Source organism: Balaenoptera musculus, chromosome 11, assembly GCF_009873245.2.
Source record: "Balaenoptera musculus isolate JJ_BM4_2016_0621 chromosome 11, mBalMus1.pri.v3, whole genome shotgun sequence".
Taxonomy (NCBI): Eukaryota; Metazoa; Chordata; class Mammalia; order Artiodactyla; family Balaenopteridae; genus Balaenoptera; species Balaenoptera musculus.
In genome coordinates, this window is record NC_045795.1 from 86,246,396 (window position 1) to 86,268,291 (window position 21,896).

General features: G+C 35.2%; 1 protein-coding gene and 1 non-coding gene across 3 annotated transcripts in view; one reads left to right on the forward strand and one right to left on the reverse strand.

Moving 5' to 3' along the window:
* PPP4R2 (protein phosphatase 4 regulatory subunit 2) overlaps positions 1-21,896 on the forward strand; it is a 56,604-nt gene that overhangs the window by 28,117 nt on the left and 6,591 nt on the right. Inside the window, exons 1-5 of one of the 2 annotated variants that reach the window (XM_036868767.1) lie at positions 9,562-9,580; positions 11,022-11,062; positions 13,534-13,583; positions 20,081-20,174; positions 21,722-21,759. In XM_036868767.1, the coding sequence (XP_036724662.1) occupies positions 9,577-9,580; positions 11,022-11,062; positions 13,534-13,583; positions 20,081-20,174; positions 21,722-21,759 (227 nt within the window). In that variant the 5' untranslated portion in view covers positions 9,562-9,576. Of the gene's footprint in view, positions 1-9,409; positions 9,581-11,021; positions 11,063-13,533; positions 13,584-20,080; positions 20,175-21,721; positions 21,760-21,896 lie in introns of those variants that run through there. The other variant, XM_036868766.1, reaches the window with a different exon arrangement.
* Positions 6,337-6,444, reverse strand: LOC118904649. The gene has a single exon (XR_005022096.1). It is a non-coding gene; the product is annotated as a U6 spliceosomal RNA (small nuclear RNA).

Here is a 21,896-nt window from a genome sequence, read left to right on the forward strand (position 1 = left end):
TTTTTGCTGTTGTTTGTTGTTTTTTTTCCCTTCACCTTTCTCAACAGAAGACTACACCCGAGGAAAAATAAATTCTAGATCATATCTCCACAGCGCATTTTCCTGTATGACTAGAAGTGATTCATGAGATAGATTTTAATGCTAATGAGTATTTTTTGAATGACTCATGTACATTTTAGAATTTCTCCTCTGTCTCTTAAAAATATATATATTCGTGCTGTTTTATTCTTCAGATTCTTTGAGAGTTTGGTGTTGCACCTCTGATTTTGCCAGCCTTACTGTTTTTCAGGAACCAGTGTAATTCTCAACAAAAGAGATTGTGTATTGCAGTGTTTTTCAACTGGGAGCAAGCCTCCCTTCCCCCCAACCCCAGGGTTCATTCGTCAGGGTCTAGAGACAGTTTTGATTGTCACCATTTGTGGTGGGGATTACTGGCATCACAGTGTAGGGGTCGCAGATGTTGCTGAACATCCTACAATGCACAGGACAGCCTACCACAATGCAGAACTCTGTAGCCTAAACTGTCAGTAGTGCTGAGTTTGAAAAAGTCATTTGTCCATATTAAACTTCTATGTTTAAGTCCTATACTTTCCCACTTCCTTTTTCCATACTCTACTCATGCTTTTAAGGTTCCCCTTTTAAAGTCTCACTTTGTCCTGAAGGCTTTTCTTGATGGCTCCAAACCTACATTTCATCTCTCCTTTTTCTTTGTTCTATTATACCATCACTGAAATCTTTGCATCTGATAGTTTATGCTGTTTTATTTCTATTTGTTTATTGTTTATGTATCTTGTTTTTCAAACTAATTTTGTTAAGGATCAATGTCTTACATTGTTTCTGGGCTTTCTAACTGCTGTTGACACTGACATTACATTGTGAGTTTGTAGAATGAAAAAAGGGCCCATGGCCTACCTAGGCTCTGGCAAATGTGGTGGTAGAAGAATGGACTCATCTCTGTTGATGGCAGTTTGGCATTAGTATCAAATGGATTATGGAAGAAGGGATAGCATCAGTGGTGAATGGGATGAGAAGAGTTACTCTCTAGTAGCAGGGAGGAGGGTAGATCCACTGCAGCCATTAAACTAGTGCTATTTAAAAAAACCTAGTACCCTCTGAATTCTAAATTGGCTGTCTTCAGCCTGAGTCATACTGTTAGAGGAGATCTATCTTTGGTTCATACTTGTTTGGTTCAACTGTCTGTGTGGAAGGGAAGGATCCATGTTGATCTGTTAGTAAATTTGAGAAAGATTTTCAAAAAAGGGTCAAAGTTTAGCTAAGAGTTAAGCATAAATCAAGCTAACCAGAACACACTGTTTCTTGAACTTTTTGTTTTAATTGGTAGAGAGAGACGGGTGAGTAGAGGAGTGCAACTTGAATCTTTAGACATGTTAGAGTCCTTATCACGAATATACAAGTTGCCAAAGAAGAAACCCAAGTTTGCACTAAGGTATTACCTGAACGTTAGCATTACCTGCTGAAGCTTTCTCTTCCATCTGATTGGATCCTTTTTGTGTATAATTATCATTAGATATTTAGCACTCTTAATTTGAAAACTTCACTTTTAGTGTCAAATACTTTCCCTTCAGAATTTGTGTCATAATTTTATTGCTTTGGAGCAGGTACCATTCCATCTTCAGATATGAGTTTCTGAGCAAAGAAATGTATGACATTTCAAAGATAATTTCAACATAGGAACAGTTAGATAAATATTTTAGTGTCACTTCAACATTCATATGAAGACAATTTTTATTTTTGCAGCAGTTGGTACAAAATGAGAATGCAAAAGTTATGTTCATACTTGTGTTACATAGTAATTTTACTTTTTCTGTAATACCATGAGAGTAAGAAAAAGACAATTTTAAAGGGGTGGAGTAGGCAGTGGTTTTTAACTGGGGATGCTTTTTGTCTCCCAGGAAACACTTGGCAATATTTATAGACATTTATTATTGTCAGAATTTGGGGGGCAGTTGAAGGTTGGGTGCTAATGACTTCTAGTGGGTAGAGATCAAGGATTGCTGCTCACCATTCTACAGTTCATAGGACATCCGTCTTTGACAAAGAATTATCAGGCTTACAGTGTCAGTGGTGCCAAAATTGAGGGACTACAGGATGAGGGATTGCAAAGGACCTATTCAGACCCAAAAGGAATGTTTTGTGGGTAGTAAACATAGGTAAAAATACTCAGTTTCACTTGCAATGAATGAAAGGCAAATTAAAGTGTTTTTCTGCTATTAAATATACAAGAGTTTTGAAAGCATGTAATACTGGAATGAAATAGGTGTTTCTATACTGATGGCACTATAAAGTGGTACAGCATTTCTGAGGGGCTTTTGAATATATGTATGAAAAGTCCTTATATTTCATACTTTTGACTCAGTAATTCCACTTACAGGAATTTATCCTAAGGTAATAAACAGATGCCTACAAAGTTTATTATTGGGATATTAAACACAGTTATTTTTAATTGTAATGAGCTGGAAGCAAACCTAAATTCTTTGTTTAAAATGGTGGTTATTAAATAATGGTACTACCATATGTGATACATATTAAAAATCTTACTTTCAGAGACTACTGGTCCCGTGACAATACCCACAGTGAATGAGGTAGGGAAACAAAGGGATATTAATCAAGGATACCCAATTTAAATAAATAAATATTAGTGAAAAAATACACTAAACATGTACTTTAGTAATGACTACTGGGCACATTATGGACAATTTTCATTGTTTCTGTGTTTTGTAATTTTTTCTGATGACTGTCCTATTTATATAATCAGAAAGGGGGGGGGAACAGACATCTTTTAAATTTTTAAACTGTAGTAAAAGTTTGTAGTAGCTCTGTCATTTCTCATACTATTTGCTGAAAAATCTGTCCTTTCCCATATACTGAGTTTCCATTTATGTATGGGTCTGTTTCTGGGCTCTCTGTTCCACTGACATTTTAATGCTTGCTCAATTAATTGATAAAGTATAATATATTTTAAAGGTATAATTATGCAAAAGAAATTATGCAAGGAATATTCTCTTGGTTGGGACCCCACTTGTAGAGGTTTTCTGAGCTAGTGATTTGTAATTTAAAGGAAGTTCTTAAAAATGTCAAGATTTTGTGTAAGCAGTTGTGTTCTGATTTTTGCCCATCTTTATCACTCACGTAATTCAATATTCAGATTAAATTTACTTGTCTTTGTTTGCTCCAGTCAGATAGTTACGACTGAATTCTATGGCACTTTTAAGTCTCCTGATTCAAAGCCTGTCACCTTGTGTCAGTGATCAGCCCTATTAATTTTCTTTTTGTTTTCATTCATTCATTTTTTCCATATTCCCCTTTGTTTACAAATGGTACAGTATCTGCTCTCCGTTGGAGATAGTGTAGGGCTCTCCTGTGCTCTCTTCTGTTAGCTTCCCACACAGATTTTGTGTGGAAAGCAATTAGTCTGAATAGGAAGTAATCTTAATAGAATTTGGAACTGTAAGGGGCAACAAGTTAAGATGTGGCTACTGGTCACTGAAATGTTCTAGAACTAGCTGGGAAATAAGAGATGGATTTTTGGTTCTTGAGTCTCTGAAAAATACCTTTAACCTGAGAATTGTGAGGGAAACATGTTTGTTTTATTAGTACTTGAGAGTTCCTGTGGAAGAAAAAGGTCAGTGTGGCGTTTGGAAGGAGGATATATTTATTAGTGATGAGAGTTGTTTTGCCTTCGTAGAGGAGAAACTGCATGAAGGGAAAGAAGAAAAGCAAGTGAAGGGAGGTTAAGTTACTTAAAAAAATTACTTAAAAAAATTAATGAGTAATGAATTTCAGTAAATTCTCGAGTTAATTTTAGCAAAGTAGATTTAAATTCTGAGTATGTATTTTACTTTTGGAGGAAATTTTTATGTGGAGGAGTTGATTCTAAAGTTGAAAACATGTTTATGTTTCATGAGCATCTGTTTAGAATAATTTTATTTTCATGTGAAAAATAAGGGTTTTTTTGTTTGTTTTGTTTTTGTTTTGTAGTTTCTTGTCCTGTGAGTACATTCCTAAGAAAATTATTTCTATTGCCAAATTTTTAGTTGATTTACTCTTGGCCTGTTTTTGTGCTCACATTACATAATTTTCAGGGAAGCATTTTCTGCTTTTGTTTTTATCAGTTGTGTTACATCAAAAACATTATCTTTCACATTTTATAGAAGCATTTTTTCAATTATATATGGCATAGGAATTTGACTTGCATCTATTGGATCTGATTTAGAGTAAGTGTGCTTGATACATTTGGAACTTAAAATACAAATTGTACATAATTCATTTCATTTTATGGGACTTAATTACCATCTGACCTAGAATTGGTGATCTAGAGTCTTTGAAGCTCCTCATGGTTTGCTTTACCTGGTCTCTATCACCCCTTGTCTCCCTATTCCCATTAATGTGTTGCTGCTGTTGTTTGGATGTCATGGGTGGATTCTCAAGCAGTTAGTGGAAAGGTGGGTTAAAGAAACCCATGTGTATATGGAAATTCTAATTAATGAAACAGGTTATGACTTAGTGGGTGATTATTAAAACTACAGAAAGATTCTTAATTTAAGAAATGAAAAGTGTAAGACTCCTATTTCAGTACCCTCCCCTGGTGTGTTTAAGTATTAGTTAAATGACTGTAGGGAGTCTAGTGAAATTTAAAGATAAATTTTAGTAACCATTGACAATTGTATACTACTCAGAAATTAATATTAGGCATGTTAGAGATTATAATATGCTGCCTCTGCTTGTTAAATCTCAAATTCCCCTTCCCAAAGAAGACTAGGGAAAGGAGGGAAAACGTAGTCATGCAGTTAGCTTTAGATAATCACCCTCACCATATTTTAAAAATAATAGTAGTAAAATTTACATACGATGTAATTCAGTCATTTAACAGAGTAAGTTGTCAGGTCATACATCAACTCTCTTTAATTTTTTGAGGAACTGCCAAGCCAAACTATTTTCCAAAATGGCTACACCATTTTGCATTCCCATCAACAATGTATAGGTTGCATTCCTATCAACACCATTTTGCATTTCCCATTAACGATTGCCCTGCATCCATCAACAATGTGTAGGTTGCATTCCCATCAACACCATTTTGCATTTCCCATCAACGATTGCCCTGCATCCATCAACAATATGTAGGTTGCATTCCCATCAACACCATTTTGCACTTCCCGTCAACGATTGCCCTGCATCCTTCCCAACACTTGTTTGTTTTTTAATTTATTATTTATTTACTTATTTTTGGCTCGTTGGGTCTTCATTGCTGTGCGTGGGCTTTCTCCAGTTGCGATGAGCGGGGCTGCTCTTCGTTGCGGTGCGCGGGCTTCTCATTGCGGTGGCTTTGCTTGTTGCGGAGCTTGGGCTCTAGGCGCGTGGGCTTCGGTAGTTGTAGTGCATGGGCTCAGTAGTTGTGGCTCACGTGCTCTAGAGCGCAGGCTCAGTAGTTGTGGTGCAGGGGCTTAGTTGCTCCGCGGCATGTGGGATCTTCCCGGACCAGGGATTGAACCTGTGTCCCCTGCATTGGCAGGCGGATTCTTAACCACTGCGCCACCAGGGAAGTCCCCCAACACTTGTTTATTGTCCATCATTTTTTTTTAGAAGTATTTGCATATACCTTTATTGGTAATATAAATTGGTATGCACAAGAATGTTTACCAGAATATAGGTTTTAGTGCAATAACTGTGAAAGATAAACGAAATACACGCCCACACACACATATATATATCTGTCAGTAAGAGATTGTCATGCATCTATTCAGTGGACTGAACCATTAGAATAACGAAAGTCAGTATATTTTGAAAATGGAAATGTGAATGACACATTGTTGAATGGAAAAATGTACATAATTCAAACTTCATTTACATAAAATGAAAGAAGTAGTGCATATGAAAATTCATAAATACTCTCTGGAGGATATTAATAATATTAATGATGGTCATGTTGAGGTGAGATTGCCGATGATTTTATATTTTTCCTGTTTTGCTTGGCATATCTACATTGAGCTTTATTACTTTTATAATCAGATAAAAAGCCTGTAGTTTTTTTTTTGTATTTCATTTTTTAATACAGCAGGTTCTTGTTAATTATCTATTTTGTACATGTCGGTGTATATTTGTCAATCCCAATCTCCCAGTTCATCCCCCCTGCCCCAATTGCCCCCCCCCTTGGTGTCAATACATTTGTTCTCTACATCTGTGTCTCTGTTTCTGCCTTACAAACCGGTTCATCTGTACCATTTTTCTAGATTCCACATATATGCATTAATATACGATATTTGTTTTTCTCTTTCTGACTTACTTCACTCTGTATGACAGTCTCTAGCTCCATCCACGAAAAATATGGAATGCTTCATGAATTCGCGTGTCATCCTTGCACAGGGGCCATGCTAATCCTGTTCTGTATTGCCCCAGTTTTAGTATATGTGCTGCTGAAGCAAGCACTGTCCGTCATTTTTATTATAACAACTTTAGTGGGTGTGGAATGGTATCTTGTGGTTTTGATGTGCATTTCCTTAATGACTAATAATGTCAAGCATCTTTTCATGTGCTTATTGGCCATTTATCGATCTTCTGTAATTATGTACCCCTTTAAACAGTAACATCTCACCCATCCCTTCTTCAGGACCCTGGCATATGCCTTTTTGCTGTCTCTTTGAATTTGACTATTTTGGATACCTCTTAAAAGTAGAATCAAAATACTTGTTCTTTTGTGTTTGGCTTATCTCACTTAGCATAATGTGTTCAAGATTAATCATTGTTTTAGTATGTGTCAGAATCTTCTTCTTCTTTAAGGCTATGTCCTATTGTATATACCACATTTTGGTTATCTCTTCATCTGTTGAGGGACACTTGGGTAGTTTCTACCATTGTGTATAAGTGAGTTTCATGTGATTGAGTTTCTGTTTTCACCTCTTTTGGGTGTCTAGAAATGGAATTGTTGGATAATATGGTAATTCTTTGATTTTTTTGAGGAACCGCCATGCTGTTTTCCACAGTGACCCCACCATTTTACATTCCCACAAGCAATGCACATGGGTTTCAGTTTCTCTACATACTTGCCAGGCAGTAGTTGTTATTTTTTGTGTGGGGGGTTTGTTTGTGTTTTGGATAACAATCAATCTGATGGATGTGGAGTTCTGTCTTACTGTGATTTTTGATATTCATTTCCCTAAATAATGTTGAGCATCTTTTCATTTGCTTGTTGGCCATTCCTATATCTTTAAAGAAATGTCTATTCATGCACATTTTTACTTATTTTTTATTTATTTATTTTTATTTATTTATTTTTGGCTGCGTTGGGTCTTCGTTGCAGCGCGCGGGCTTTCTCTAGTTGTGGTGAGTGGGGGCTACTCTTCATTGTGGTGCGCGGGCTTCTTATTGTGGTGGCTTCTCTTGTTGCAGAGCACGGGCTCTAGGCGTGCAGATATGTCAGTTGTGGCAAATGGGCTCAGTAGTTGCAGTGCACGGCCTTAGTTGCTCTGTGGCATGTGGGATCTTACCGGACCAGGGCTCGAACCCGTGTCCTCTCCGTTGGCAGGCAGATTCTTAAGCACTGTGCCACCAGGGAAGCCCTGCCCATTTTTAAAATAGAGTTGTCTGTTTTTTTGGTGTTGAGTTGTGGGAGTTCTTTATATGTCCTGGATATTAAAACCATATCAGATAGATGACTTGCAAATAGTTGCTCCCATTCTGTGGGTTGCCTTTTCACTCTTTGCTGATAGTGTCCTTTGATACACAACTTTTTGACTTTGATACAGCTCAATTTATTTCTCTTGTTGCCTCTACTTTTGGGAGGGTGTGTCACAATATTTTTTATATCAACAGTGGTAGGTTTTGAAATGTCTTGGGAATGTATCGGGAACCTTTGAAGCTCACAGTGAATAACAAACATTTTCTAGATTTTACATTTTTATTTTGAAGTTGAAATCTTATCAGTGGCCACCAATATTGCAGTTGATTTTCTTCAAGTGATAGACTCACTTGTTCATTTTTGAGGTAATGTCTAGCAGTTTTTCTTGGTCTGAATAAGCATTATTTGTTTGACATTCCTTTCAAGTAAAAATGGCTTTCATTCAACCGGCAGCAGTATTTAACTTTTTGTGACTTGAGATGTCCATAATGTTTTGTTATGCAACAGATGACCTTTATGTATACTTCTTATCTTGTTACACAGGATATTAAAAAGATGTGTGTGTTTTCAAAGGTTCAGATTTAATTACGTTAGTAAATTTGTTTTATTAAACTTTCCAGTGAAAGAGGTTTTTTTGTTTTGTTTTAAACTGTGAGTCTCTGTTGATAAAGAAGGTAACGACTACTTCTAGTATGGTTGGGTACTGCATCCTTGATTTGTGCTGAAGTGTTGTCCATTTTACCCACTGCTGCTTTTGCACCTACTGTCATTGAAAAAGTCAACTCTATTCTTATGAAAATAGCTTTGACCTCTTGGGCCTCACTTTGAGAACTGCCGCCTTATTTGTAGGGTTGCTGGATGGGATGGAAGAGTGATTGCAGACTAGCAGTCTTATCTTGCTTAAGTCATCTCCTGTGTAAGAGATCTATCTGCTGCCAGTAATGGTTATAGTGTTTGGAGGAATGGTTGGCCTTCCTGACTCTTGCATCTCCTAGACTTTAGGCTATTTAGGCAGGTGTCACAAAATATCCTTATATTAGTGGTAAAATGTGAGGGAGAGGGGGTAAAAAGATGTTTATATTAAAAGTTCATGAACAGATGTGAAAATTACACAAGGATATTATGTATTTTTTTACTTTGCAGGCTACATCTTGGATAGAACCTATGATATATACCTTTTAAATGACAAAATACTAAAAATTTTAGTTAAAAGCAAAAGAAAAAGGAGAAATTGAAGTTTATTTTGCTATTTAAGAGATAAAAAACAAGAAACATTTACTAGTCTATATAAGCACTATACCTTGGATGTTAAGAGCTTAGGGTATGGAGTCATTCTCATTTGTCCACTTAAAATTATAAATGTAAGGTTGGGCCAATTTCCAATAGCCTCTTTTAAATGGGGACAGTAACGCCTCCTGGGTTAGGTTTGTTATGAGGGATAGATAGAGTCAGAACAAGATAATGTTTTAAAAATGTGGAGAGGGGGACTTAGACAATAAGCTTTCAGCCAGAAGTAGTTAATTTTAAAGATTTTAATCTGATTTAGGTTTTGTCTGGGTCAGGAGTTTGGGAGAATTGGATGGAACCAAGTTGGACCTTGTGAGTCAGATTGATCAGGCGTGGTGCAGGCTACTGAACGAAGACACTTTCACGACTACTTTTCCAGATCTTAATTTTGTTAGCATTAGTGTCATGGTAAATTCTGTATTTGTGCTTTTTGTTCAAGAATTGTGACCCTACGTGGTATTATATATTTTTTTAATTTTTTGCTTATAGGATTCAGTGGTCCCAGTTTAAAGGCTATTTTATTTTCAAACTGGAGAAAGTGATGGATGATTTCAGAACTTCAGCTCCTGAACCAAGAGGTCCTCCCAACCCTAATGTCGAATATATTCCCTTTGATGAAATGAAGGAAAGGATACTGAAAATTGTCACTGGATTTAATGGGTATGCATTTAATTCTACTTTAAAGGTTTAATTTTTAGGAGAACATTAGATTTTTCTCTTAAGTTTTGATGTGTCTGGTTGTTTGATAACTGATTATCCATTAGAACAAGTTCTATGTCTTGTGATCTATATAGTAGTTATTGATTTCCAGCTTACAAATATTTAAAATATTGACAGCTTTTAAAAAAAAAAAAACTTGAACCACCTTTATGTGGGTCAGTGGCATTTAGACTTTAAATGTGTATGACAGTGGAAACATTAATCAAATATTTTAAAATTTTTTCTTTCTGTTTTATATTTGATATTATAAATCTTTATACTTTGTCTAGAACCTTTCTATCACTCAAATAAGTAACATTTCTTTTAAAATGAAAAGTAACAATTTATGAAAAGATTCTACTTAGTGACTTTATTTTAAAACATTTTTTTAGAGTCCCTCTTTTCCCTCCAGTAAGTAACTATTTTTAGCCCTTGGTAAAACATTGTACTGAAAAGTTACTCTCCACTAAAATGAAGCTGACCTTTTAAATTGTGTGTCACTGTGTTATTTTAAATACTTTCTTTTCAGGACTTTATATTTTTAGGGTTCCCTTTATTGAAGGGAAGAAGTATTTGTTAAGTTGAATTGTTCAGTATTTAATTAATTAATTAATTTTTATTTTTGGCTGCGTTGGGTCCCTGCCGCTGTGCGCGGCACCCCCCCAAATCCAGCTGCAGCGAGCAGGGGCCACCTGCCTGCCGTGGGGCGTGGGGGGGGCGCACCGTGGTGGCCTCTCCCGCCGCGGAGCACAGGCTCCAGGCACGCAGGCCCAGCAGCTGTGGCTTGCAGGCTCCGGAGCGCAGGCCCAGCTGTGGCGCACGGGCTCAGCTGCTCCGCGGCTTGCGGGATCCTCCCGGACCAGGGCTCGAACCCGTGTCCCCCGCACTGGCAGGTGGATTCTCAGCCACTGCGCCACCAGGGAAGCACGAATTGTTCAGTATTTAAATTGGCATTAACAATTTGGAGCGTGGAGTGACAATACCTAATTTAATGAATTGTGGGTATGTTAACCATGAATTCATATTTAGGGGCAGTTTTTATTTGATCACATTTCATTTGTGAGTATTTTTAGGTAGCATAAATGGTCTCATTTTTTTCTTCAGTTACTTAATCACATGGGATTTGCAACAAGATAGTGTAATTCACCTAACCCTTTATTACATGTTATGTTCTCCTGCTTAACAGTTTGGCTTAAAATATCAAATTCTTAAGCTTTGGTTTTAAGTATGTTCCTAAAATACTTTTCTTTTGGGAGAAATTAAAGCTTTATCATTGAGCTGCTCTTGGGGGCTTGGGATTGGAGGGAGACTTTATTTTCACTGTGTACCCTGTTGTACTGTTGAAAATTATTTTAACTGTATGCATATGTTTACTTATCAATACTAATTTTTTTTTTTAAAGCACATGCCAAGATGAAGACATGCTATGTATTAGAAGCATACGTAAGATTTACTATTGAATTGATGTGGTTAAGAATATTTCTTGGGGTTGTTTATAAATAGTGCAGAGGTAGTTAGATAGTACTTAGACATTATGGTAACTCATCTTTTACTTCAATAAGTTATGGCTCTCATTTAAAATTACGAGTTATGGTGAAACAGGTTAAATTATACCACTGCTTTGTGGGTGTGAAGCTACTTGTGATTCTGAATTTAGTAATACCATTTTCAATTCTTTCAAGTTAAATTGGATGAAACACAGATATGTAGGTATTAAATTAATCTAAATATTTGTATAATGTTTTAATTTGCTAAATAGGTAGTCGACCTACCTCTGAAAATGACTTGAACAGTCATTAAATGCCTAAGCATACATAAACATAATTACTTTTAAAATATTTTTCATCTTTGAACCATAAATACTTTGAATTTATGTTTTTTTCTCTGATTTTTCAGAAAGGCAGTTTACGAATTATTTTTCTTTTAAAAAAATTTTTTTAAACAATTTTTTTTTTATAAGTACCTGATTTTTTAATTTTTTTTCCTTTTTGGCTGTGTTGGGTCTTCGTTTCTGTGCGAGGGCTTTCTCTAGTTGCGGCAAGCGGGGGCTACTTTTCATCGCGGTGCGCGGGCCTCTCACTATCGCGGCCTCTCTTGTTGCGGAGCACAGGCTCCAGATGCGCAGGCTCAGTAGTTGTGGCTCACGGGCCCATTTGCTCCGCGGCATGTGGGATCTTCCCAGACCAGGGCTCGAACCCGTGTCCCCTGCATTGGCAGGCAGACTCTCAACCACTGCGCCACCAGGAAGCCCCAAATTATTTTTCTTAATCAGGCAGAATCCAAGTCTTTTTTTTTAATTTTACTTTTTGGCCACACCATGTGGCATGTGGAACTTCCCTGACTAGGGATTAAACCTGTGCCCCCTGCAGTGGAAGTGTGGCGTCTTAACCACTGGACCACCAGGGAAGTTCAGAGTCCAAGTGTTAATCAGTGATACATTAATATTTTTCATTTCAACCATTTTTGTCTGTATCATAATATATTGGTACATGGTACATAAAAACATGTCTGTAATATTTTTCAAATTTACTTTTGTGTTTGAATAGACATAGATAAGCTGTTGCTTTTAAAAAAATTTTTGCTAAGAGTGGTGGGTAGAAGTAGCATTTTGTTCTTTTTTAGCTAGTTTGAGAGTATGTCCTTGCCAGTATACCTCTCCTGCTATTTGTAATAGATCATCTTTTAAATTTTAAAAAACATAAGTATGTTCATAGTTTTAAAAAGATCCCCAGTTGTCCTAGGAATATATAAAGAAAATAGGAACATGTTATATGCTAGTTGTATTTTACTTTTAGAAGAGCTTTGAAATCTTCTTTATATCAGTACATTTACAGCTGTGTCTTCTGTTTGTCTGTTTATTTGAAATAGCAGCATTATTTTCTGTTATGTGAACAGATTATATGTATATAGTTCATTTTCTCTGTTCCCACTGGTGATGGGCATTTATTTTTTGGCTGTTACAGGTAGTGCTTGTAGTGAGCCTCCTTGTAAATACGTTTTTGTGTTGATGAATGTCATATGTTGAATATATGTATAGATTTGGTGTTGCTTTTTTTTTAATTTGTAGAAAAGGAGTTGCTAGGTCATGGTGTATGCACACTTAAAACTTTTATTAATATTGCCAAATTGACCTCAAAATGTTTTCATTTATGCTTCTATGTTTATATAAATGCACATAGTTTATTTCTTCAGTATTTTTGTGGGTATGTACGTGAATTTGTGTCTGTCTGATTGCAAGTGAAATTGAACATCCATGTCCTTAATGACTCTTTTATGAATTGTGGTTTCATATCTGTTTTTTTTGTTTTTTTAAATCTTTTGGTGATTTTCTTATTGGTAACTTCATTTTGTTGTTTTTGTTTTTTGCTTTTAATTAGTGAAAGCTCTGTGTTAAATGCTTCAAAATATTTTGGCATGGGGACTTCCCTGGCGGTCCAGTGGTTAAGACTCCATGCTCTCACTGCAGGGGGCACAGGTTCGATCCCTGGTCAGGGAACTAAGATCCCATGTGCCACATGGTGCGTATATCTTAAAATACATATATTGGCATGAAAAGATTATCTGTTTTCTAAAATTAGTATTGTCAGTATATAAATATTCCCTCTTTAAAGCGGAAATTGTCCATTCACTTGTTTGCTTGACTTCCTGAACTGTCAGATTCTGGACACCAGGGGGGACTATCTTTTCCATATAAGGCCTAGCACAGTGAATGCCTGAACATAGTAGGTTTTCAAACAAACAGGTGTTGAATGAGTGAGTGAAAGGAATAAAAGCATGTTTCTATATCTGTATTTTGTTTAATGGGGCAGGGTAGATAGAATTACATAGTTGAATGCTTAAAGTTCTTTAAAAAATTTTTTTAGTCATATTTTCTTGTCCTTTTAAAATTACTTTTGAACTTTAAAATTTTATAGGGGAAGATGGATTATAGCTACTCTCCAGAACTGAAGTTACAGTTTCTTAGGTGAGAAACACCAAAAATTAAAAATTAACGAAATTAGAAACTTCAATGAATGGTCGGTTAAAAGACAGTTGCCGTTTTATGCCCTCTATGTGGGTTTATAATGAACAAGAGTATATGTAGGCTTACTCAAACTGAGGCCATTTATGAAAATCCTCTTCCTGTCTTAGACGCCATGAATATAATTTAGAAATTGCTTGTAGTTAGTAGTTCATTCCTATAATGGTACACAGAGGGAGATTTCGAGAGGTAGAGAGAATAACTTACATTCCTAGTAGTTTTAAAAAGATTATTTTAAATCCTAATTATTGAAATGGAAGAATAATGAATATAAATTAATTACTTAATTCTTCCTCCACCTTTGACAGTCTGTTAGACCTAAGCCCTCTCTAAAATAAGCAGTAAGTTTCACTCATTGTGGGTAGTTGCCTAAAACGGCATGGCTCTGTATTTATGAGGGGTTCTAGGCACACTGCACGACTACTTGATACCTAAAAATCTTTGTTACATCATCTCTAAGGCGTCCAGTGCATATCTTTTGGCATGATTATAGTCTGACTATAGAATTTCTTCTCTAAAGTTATTTAAAAAAATTTTTTTAACATCTTTATTGGAGTACAATTGCTTTACAATGGTGCGTTAGTTTCTGCTTTATAACAAAGTGAATCAGCTATACATACACATATATCCCCATATCCCCTCCCTCTTTCGTCTCCCTCCCACCCTCCCTATCCCACCCCTCTAGGTGGTCACAAAGCACCGAGCTGATCTCCCTGTGCTATGCGGCTGCTTCCCACTAGCTATCTGTTTTACATTTGGTAGTGTATGTAAGTCCATGCCACTGTCTCACTTCGTCCCAGCTTATCCTTCCCCCTCCCCGTGTCCTCAAGTCCATTCTCTACGTGTGCATCTTCTAAAGTTATTTTAATGTACATAATTAACTAGATTTTGCTTAGTCCTGAAAACTTTCATGTGATTGTTTTATATGCATGTGTGCACAAGTGCAGATATCTTGTAAGTTTCTGCACCTGAGAGTTTGCCTCTTCATACTTTTTTTTTTTTAAAGGTTCATATACAAGGTTTTTAATACTTTAAAATCTGGATTGTAGATATAAAACATTTATTCCTTTTTTGATTTTGTATTGTTTGCTTTACAGTTAGCTCATATTATTCAGGGATGGAATGGGTTCCAGCCTTTTGTTACTTTGTTCCTTTACTCCTTTTACCTATTTTATTGCTTGCTGGAATTTCTGCTCCTCTGTTGAGAAAAATAGAGTTATTGCATTTTTTATTAGTTATTTGTGCCAGTATTTGTTGAGCATATTGAGTCCTTTAGCTGAAATTTGTTTATTTCTTTTTCTTTACTCCCTTTCTTAGCATAACTAGTTGAGAATCGGAATTATTTAGTACCCTTCCCTCCTTATTCTCCTTCCTGCCTTGCCTTGTCTGGTGGTAATAGGGTTTGATGTGATGCTCTCTATAATAAAATTTTATAATTGAAAGAGAGGAAATAAACCTGCTGTATTAAAAAAAAGAGAGGAAATAGCAGAAACCTAATTAATTTTTCTTAACATTTTTATTTGAGGCAAGTAAAGTAATTCAGGCACTGTAGAAGGTGGTTAACTTGATTAAAAGTGTTGACAATTGCTATAGATTTGTTTTGGAGTGGGGAATGGTATAGATACTAGTTTACGGTTATTTACCATTATTGTAAGAGGCTAATTCTTCATTTTCTTAATTTTCTATACTTGCCATTTTACAGTGCTGTTTTCAGTAAATCTCAATTACTAATATTTGATTTGAGTTGTAAAATATATGCGTATGAATATTTATGTTGTGTATATTGATACAGATGTTAAATAAAGCCTGATCCAGAAAGAGCATATTGTTTTAGGTCAGATAATATCACAAGATTCCAGTGGTGATTTCTGACTTCTGTAGGACTTAAGAGTAAACAAAACTTAACCCATTTAACCTTTGATATCTAAGAGATATATAAGTTAATTTCTACTTAAATAGTTCAGGTCAAACGAGTAATTCTGTTAACTAAGACACAGTATAAATGTGGTCATTAATAGAAAATAAAGATGTGGTAAAAATCACATCTTTATGCATAAAAAAAAGTGATTGGTTGTTTTAGCAGTTTTTAAATAGGATGTCTGGTTTTGTGGTTATCTCTTTAGCCTTTTACTTTAATGGCTTCTGTGTTTTATACTCCTTTATCTTTTTTTATGAGGAACGTTGCTTATATAATAACATAAAGGCAAGATATAGGTTATCTGATTTTTAAAATCTTAGACTCTGAATGAAATGTGCATTTCTTTTTTTCTGGATGCCTTAATACCTTGGTATATATCCAGAATATTGGCACATCTTGATGATCAAACCTTTAAAAAGACGAAGATAAATTAAAAACAAAACATAAATTTTAGTTACTTAGAGTCTTTCTCAAGTTAAAATACAGGGTAGAAGATTCTATCTTTAGGGCTTAGTGTTAGTGTTTAAAACTTCTAATTTGTGCTTAGATGTCTTTCTCTGATGTTCAGCAGCTTTCTTGGTATTTGAATCCCCATAGGTTTTAGATATACAAGACTTGGTCTTTTTTTTTTTTAAGTCAGTAGATGGGGACAGATTGCAGTCAAATTCAGGTATATAAGTAATGTAAAATGTGTGATCCTATTTCATCAGGGTTAGTTACTTTCTTTGGAATGAAAAATAATTTTAAAAAAATTATTTATTTAATTTTGGCTGCATTGGGTCTTCGTTGCTGCATGCGGGCTTTCTCTAGTTGTGGTGAGCGGGGGCTACTCTTCGTTGTGGTGTGCGAGCTTCTCATTGAGGTGGCTTCTCTTGTTGCAGAGCATGGGCTCTAGGCGTGCGGGCTTCAGTAGTTGTGGCGCGAGGGCTCAGTAGTTGTGGCTGGCGGACTCTAGAGTGCGGGCTCAGTAGTTGTGGCGCACGGGCTTAGTTGCTCTGCGGCATGTGGGATCTTCCCGGACCAGAGCTTGAACCCGTGTCCCCTGCACTGGCAGGCAGATTCTTAACCACTGCGCCACCAGGGAAGTCCTAAAAAGAATATTTTTAAAAACATTTTTTGCTTTGTTTCACTGTAGTTGGTCTTTGGAGGGTTTGTGCCTTCTCACAATCTACATTAAAGGTCAGATGGGATCAGGATGATGATAGGAACTAAGATTTATTGAACACTTTAAAATATTTCAGGCCTTAAGTGATTTATATGCATGATGTCGTATTCAGTGCTCATGATAATCACACGAGAAGTGCACTTTCAGAATCTCTCTTTTCCAGAAAAGGACATGAAGGCTTTAAAGAGGTAAATTCGACTCGGGCAAGGTGTCCCAGTGGGCTAGCCAGTATTTTTTTTTCAAGCCACACTGCCTTATACGTAATTTGTGCATTAAAGTGGACTGGTTGATAGCGTTCTGTACCATTTCTGAGTAATACAATTTGAAATACTTAATGTTTTTTTTAAGTTTTATTAGATATTGTAGACATAGGTTTTTTTGGTTTGCTTAATAAAATGCAAGCTAGTCATATCCTTTTTAAAAGTTTTTTTCTTTCAGTTCCTTATATAATCTTAGTTTTCATCTTATGATGTGGGTAAATAAGGTAATATATTGGTGACATCTTGCAGAGTAAACTGACTGCATTTTATTTTAAATAACCCAAAATATTTTTCTACTAAATTACAATACATCTTTGCTAATGAACATCCTCCCCCGTTCTCCCGTTTTCGGGATTCTGGTTCATGCTTTTCGTTGAGAGTTAGCAGCATGCATTTTTGCTTTTTTTTTCTTCTTAGCATGTGTCTTAATTTAGCTAGTGATATTTATTGGGTAACGCGTTAATATTCTCCAGAGTTAGAATAAAATATCTTGTGTGCTTATGTGTAATGAAGAGTAACAGAAAGCAGAACTTTCATATAGTTGTACCAGGCGTTCATTTGGGATTTATATGGTTTATTCTTATACCTCCTTTTAAAGACCCACCTTAAATTCAGTGTTCCCACATTTATCCTCGATTCCCTGGCATACAGTTTATTCTGTCTCCGTAGCACTGTATACACAATACACAATTGTATTAGCATTTCTTGTTGTAATTGGGTTGTTTTTAATTGTAATTATTACGTGTCTGTCGGGTCTGCTATCGAGTAAATATGAATATTTCTGCTTCATAGTAGGCTCTCATGTTTACTTAAAAGGTTAAAAAGTACAAACTTTATGAAGAGATCTTCAATGCAGTTGTCAGAATTATAATATTGTTTCCAGTGGATACTTTGATTTGCAAGTAATGTTTGTGTTTTAAGCCTCTTCACTTGAGGGAGAGTTGTATAACATTTTAGTGCCATCTATTGGACACTTGGTAAAATGACTTTAAAAGCTTCTGAAAGTGTCTTAAGAATAAACTCATTTTGTCACAGGCTGACATGGCTATGCAAACATAATACATTTTTCCTCATAAAGCAGTATTAATATTCACCCACGCATACGGTGTTAATAATTGACTAACATTTTACCTACCTTCCTAGAGAAAATTAGCCAAAACATTTAGTGTAAAAACATTGTTAAGCAGGGGGTTGGAAGATACACATCTTTTAAAGTTAATTTTAAGAGAAAGTACTAGTATCAGTGTGTGAAAGAAATTTAGTTGGAGGAATAGACCTAACTAGACAATGTCTGTTTAAGTATTTGCTGGTTAAATAGTATTCGAATGTTCTTAACACTGGGTGCTATTTTGCTAATTTTTGAAAAATGTGTAAAAACTCCTTTTTAATTTTAGTATCACTCTGAGGTCATTAATGAGGGAATAGCATTTGGAAGTGTGTGTGTGTTTAGGATTTGGAAGGTAGTGAACTCAAAGAGGGGCTAAGGTACAGGTATACCAGTAATATTTTGAAATCCATGATGGTACTGCATTTCAGATATATATGTATATAAATAAATTATATATTGACTATCTTGTATGTGAAGATATCCTGCCATTAAGAAGCTTTCAGTCAAATATGAAAAAAGACAGTTTGGAAAAACAAAGATAATTAGTTTTGACAGTGTACTTTACTATGAATTTTAAGAAGAAAAAAACATTACTCTTTCTCAGAAACCAAAGAACTTTCCTATAGCAGTCTTGATTAATATCAGAAGTTGTTCTGTATTTCTGGTTGCTTCTGAATATTTGTGATAATGAGACACATGTTTCGCCTCTTAGTGCTCAATCTTTTGGCAGAATGATAGTTTTCTGACTTTTAGGCTTTGATATACGACTTGAGAGAAGATTGATACTTGGTCTGTCGCATAACTAAAATATTTGTTTTCATATGAATAATATTTATTTTATACCTTTTCAAAATTTGTCATAGGTCGTATATTGAATTTTTAAAAGAACATAAGAATAGTGTTGGTGCTAAGAATACGAGAACTAAACATCGTTTGTCCAACTAGAAAATAAACATTTACGATTTTACGTATGTGCGGTGTAGTGGAAGGGAGAACATGGGATTTGAAGTTAGAGAGACTGGGTTTTTGAGTCCTGCATTATTAATCACTAGTGGCCTTACTTTGTGGGGGGGAGAGAATTTTGTGTCGATCTGCCTGTAAACGTTTAGAAATAACTTTGTGAATAATAACTCTGTTAATCTGAAGCTTTGTAATTGTCTTTATAAGGAGAATAAATAGATTTGTGTGGCAAATAACTGAAGTCTAAAGTTGACGTTTACACTTTTTAGCTGCACTTGTCATCTCTCTGCTCACATGTTTGCTGTTCATATTGTAACTCTCAGGAATGCTAATAGTGTGTGAGATAAACACTGCTGTTTATAACATGATTTTAGGTCCAATTTATGTTTCAGTTTTGTATTTTCTGTGATCAAGTGAAAATTTGATTGTGGTTGAAGTATTTGGTAAACAGTAAGGTACCTACCAAAATATTGAGTGTATTTGTATGTATTTTAAGTTTGATGAAACACGTAGGTTGTACATAAAATTTTAATTATGGAGCATAACTATATAATACTTTTTCATTGGAATCACTTGTCTTATTCTGTCTGATAACAAAACATTTGTAGTTTTATTTGAACACTAAAAAAATCTTTGTGTGCAAAAGAATACTTGAGAAAGTTTCTGTATTTAAATAAACTCTTACTTGATTATTATTTGTGTTGCCTCTCTTGTAAACTTAAAATTGAATTGTCAGAATTAAGAATGTTAAAATTTTTTCTCAGTTTTGAAGCTTTCTGTTAATTTTGAATGTTCTTTTTTATTGCTTTTTAAGGCAAGGGAGGGAACATTGTTTTCTTTTTAAATAAGAGGACAGGTGTGCTTATTGCCTTGCCTATTTTTAAGTGACTCATCCGTTCATTTGTAGCATTTTCTTTTGTAGCTTAACACAGGGGTGACTAGATAAAGCTTGAAATAGCAGGAGTAATAATGTTCCTAATTTTCTTGATAATTAATGACCTCAAACTATAAAATTATATTCTTTTGCAGTATACCTTTTACTATTCAGCGACTATGTGAATTGCTCACAGATCCAAGGAGAAACTATACAGGAACAGACAAATTTCTCAGAGGAGTAGAAAAGGTATATATTTTATTATTGGAATTATATTAAACTGTAGCATAATAGATTTCAGAAAAGAACTTTGAGTAGGCTCTGTTTCAGGCACCTTTTCTTGAAATAGGTTTCTCAGCCTACCTGAAGTTTTTCCCAATTTGTTTTCCAAATTGTGTCCTAAGTTTCAGGGAAAGATTTAATAGGAGGGAGGCGGAGGAATGCTTGAGGTCAGTTAAGCTTGGGAAAAGCAGTTTATTATTGTCTCGTGGAAATTCTTAGTGTATCTTAACATATTAATAGCTCCAAGAAGTTCTATAATTGATATTTTAATAATAGAGGGTTTTGCAAACGTGTTTACCCACAGAATTCATTTCTTTAGTTCTGGAGTTCAGAGGTGCACAACTTGGAAAATCGCTAATACACAGCATTTAAGTTAGATATTGAGAAGAATATATATCATGTTTAAGAGTGAGAGAAGCATTAGGTTTTTAGTGGGTGAGGGGATGTTAAAGGGGCAGGGCATTCTGGACAAAGGAAACAGTCTGAGAGAATGAAAAGCAAGACAGACTTGTCTGGAGTGAAAAATGAATGAAGGAGCCCCATGGGAACCAAGATTGTGGACCAGTGGTTTTGTTAAAACCATTGGTTTTAGTGATTGATCCTAAAACATAGTCTAGTGTTATTTTAAGGTTGTAACTGAAGTTCAGTTTATTTTACCCTTGGAGCAGGAATCCAAAATCATTACCCTAGTGAGTTATAATAGATCTTAGGGCCTTACTGGATTAATGTGTTTTGTTGAGCTTCTGTACCTTCAATTTAGTAAGATTCCTGAAGGGCAGGAAACTGAGATGGTTCTTCAGTACATACTTTCAGTTCAGAGACTTTCAGTAATTCCACTTGGGCAATCTTTGGATAACGAGGCAGTGTCACAGTAATCATAGCTGTGTGACCATGGACCAGCTACATAACCTAAGTCTCAGTTTCCTCATCTGTATAGTGTGGATCATAATGAGGCTGTGAGGAGGATTAAATGTAAAAGCACTTACTTTGGCTCAGCAAACTTTCAATGAATATTGACTATTAATAAAGTTATTGTTACCAGGAAGATTATATTATATAAAAGGTTTGAGTCTCTTTCCTTGAGGTATATCATGCTATACATCAAGCTTTTGATTGGGTACTGCTTTAAAAGGAAGTTCGTTATAGTAGGCCTAAATACTTCAAACTCTAAATATCTTGGTGTGATTCTGTCTCAAATAAGAGACCGTGGTTCTATTCTATTACCTGTAATACATAATGTGAGGGCTCTAAAGTAACTAGAGTAGAGTAAAAAAAAAAAAAAATGAGGCTGGCAAAAAACAGTTTAGTGGGATATTAGAGTTTGGTCTTTCGCTATTGTTTCAGTTTTCATTGCTTGATTAGAGATTTTTATTTTTAGCCATTTCTTTTATTGGTAAAAATGTAATAAAATGGAAACTTAATACCAGGGAGATTTTGAGAAATTAAAAACAAATAATTAAACTTTATTTTGTGGTACTTTTCCTCATATTAATCACCAGTTTTTGTTATTGCAGAATGTGATGGTTGTTAGCTGTGTTTATCCTTCTTCAGAGTAAGTATAGAGATTTTTCTTTTTCTAGTATATTCTAATTATTAAATCATTTCTAATGTATTAGTCTTAAAAATAGGTTGCATTTATTTTATATGTAATTAAGCATGATAACATTTGTAAATGCTTATGAAACTACC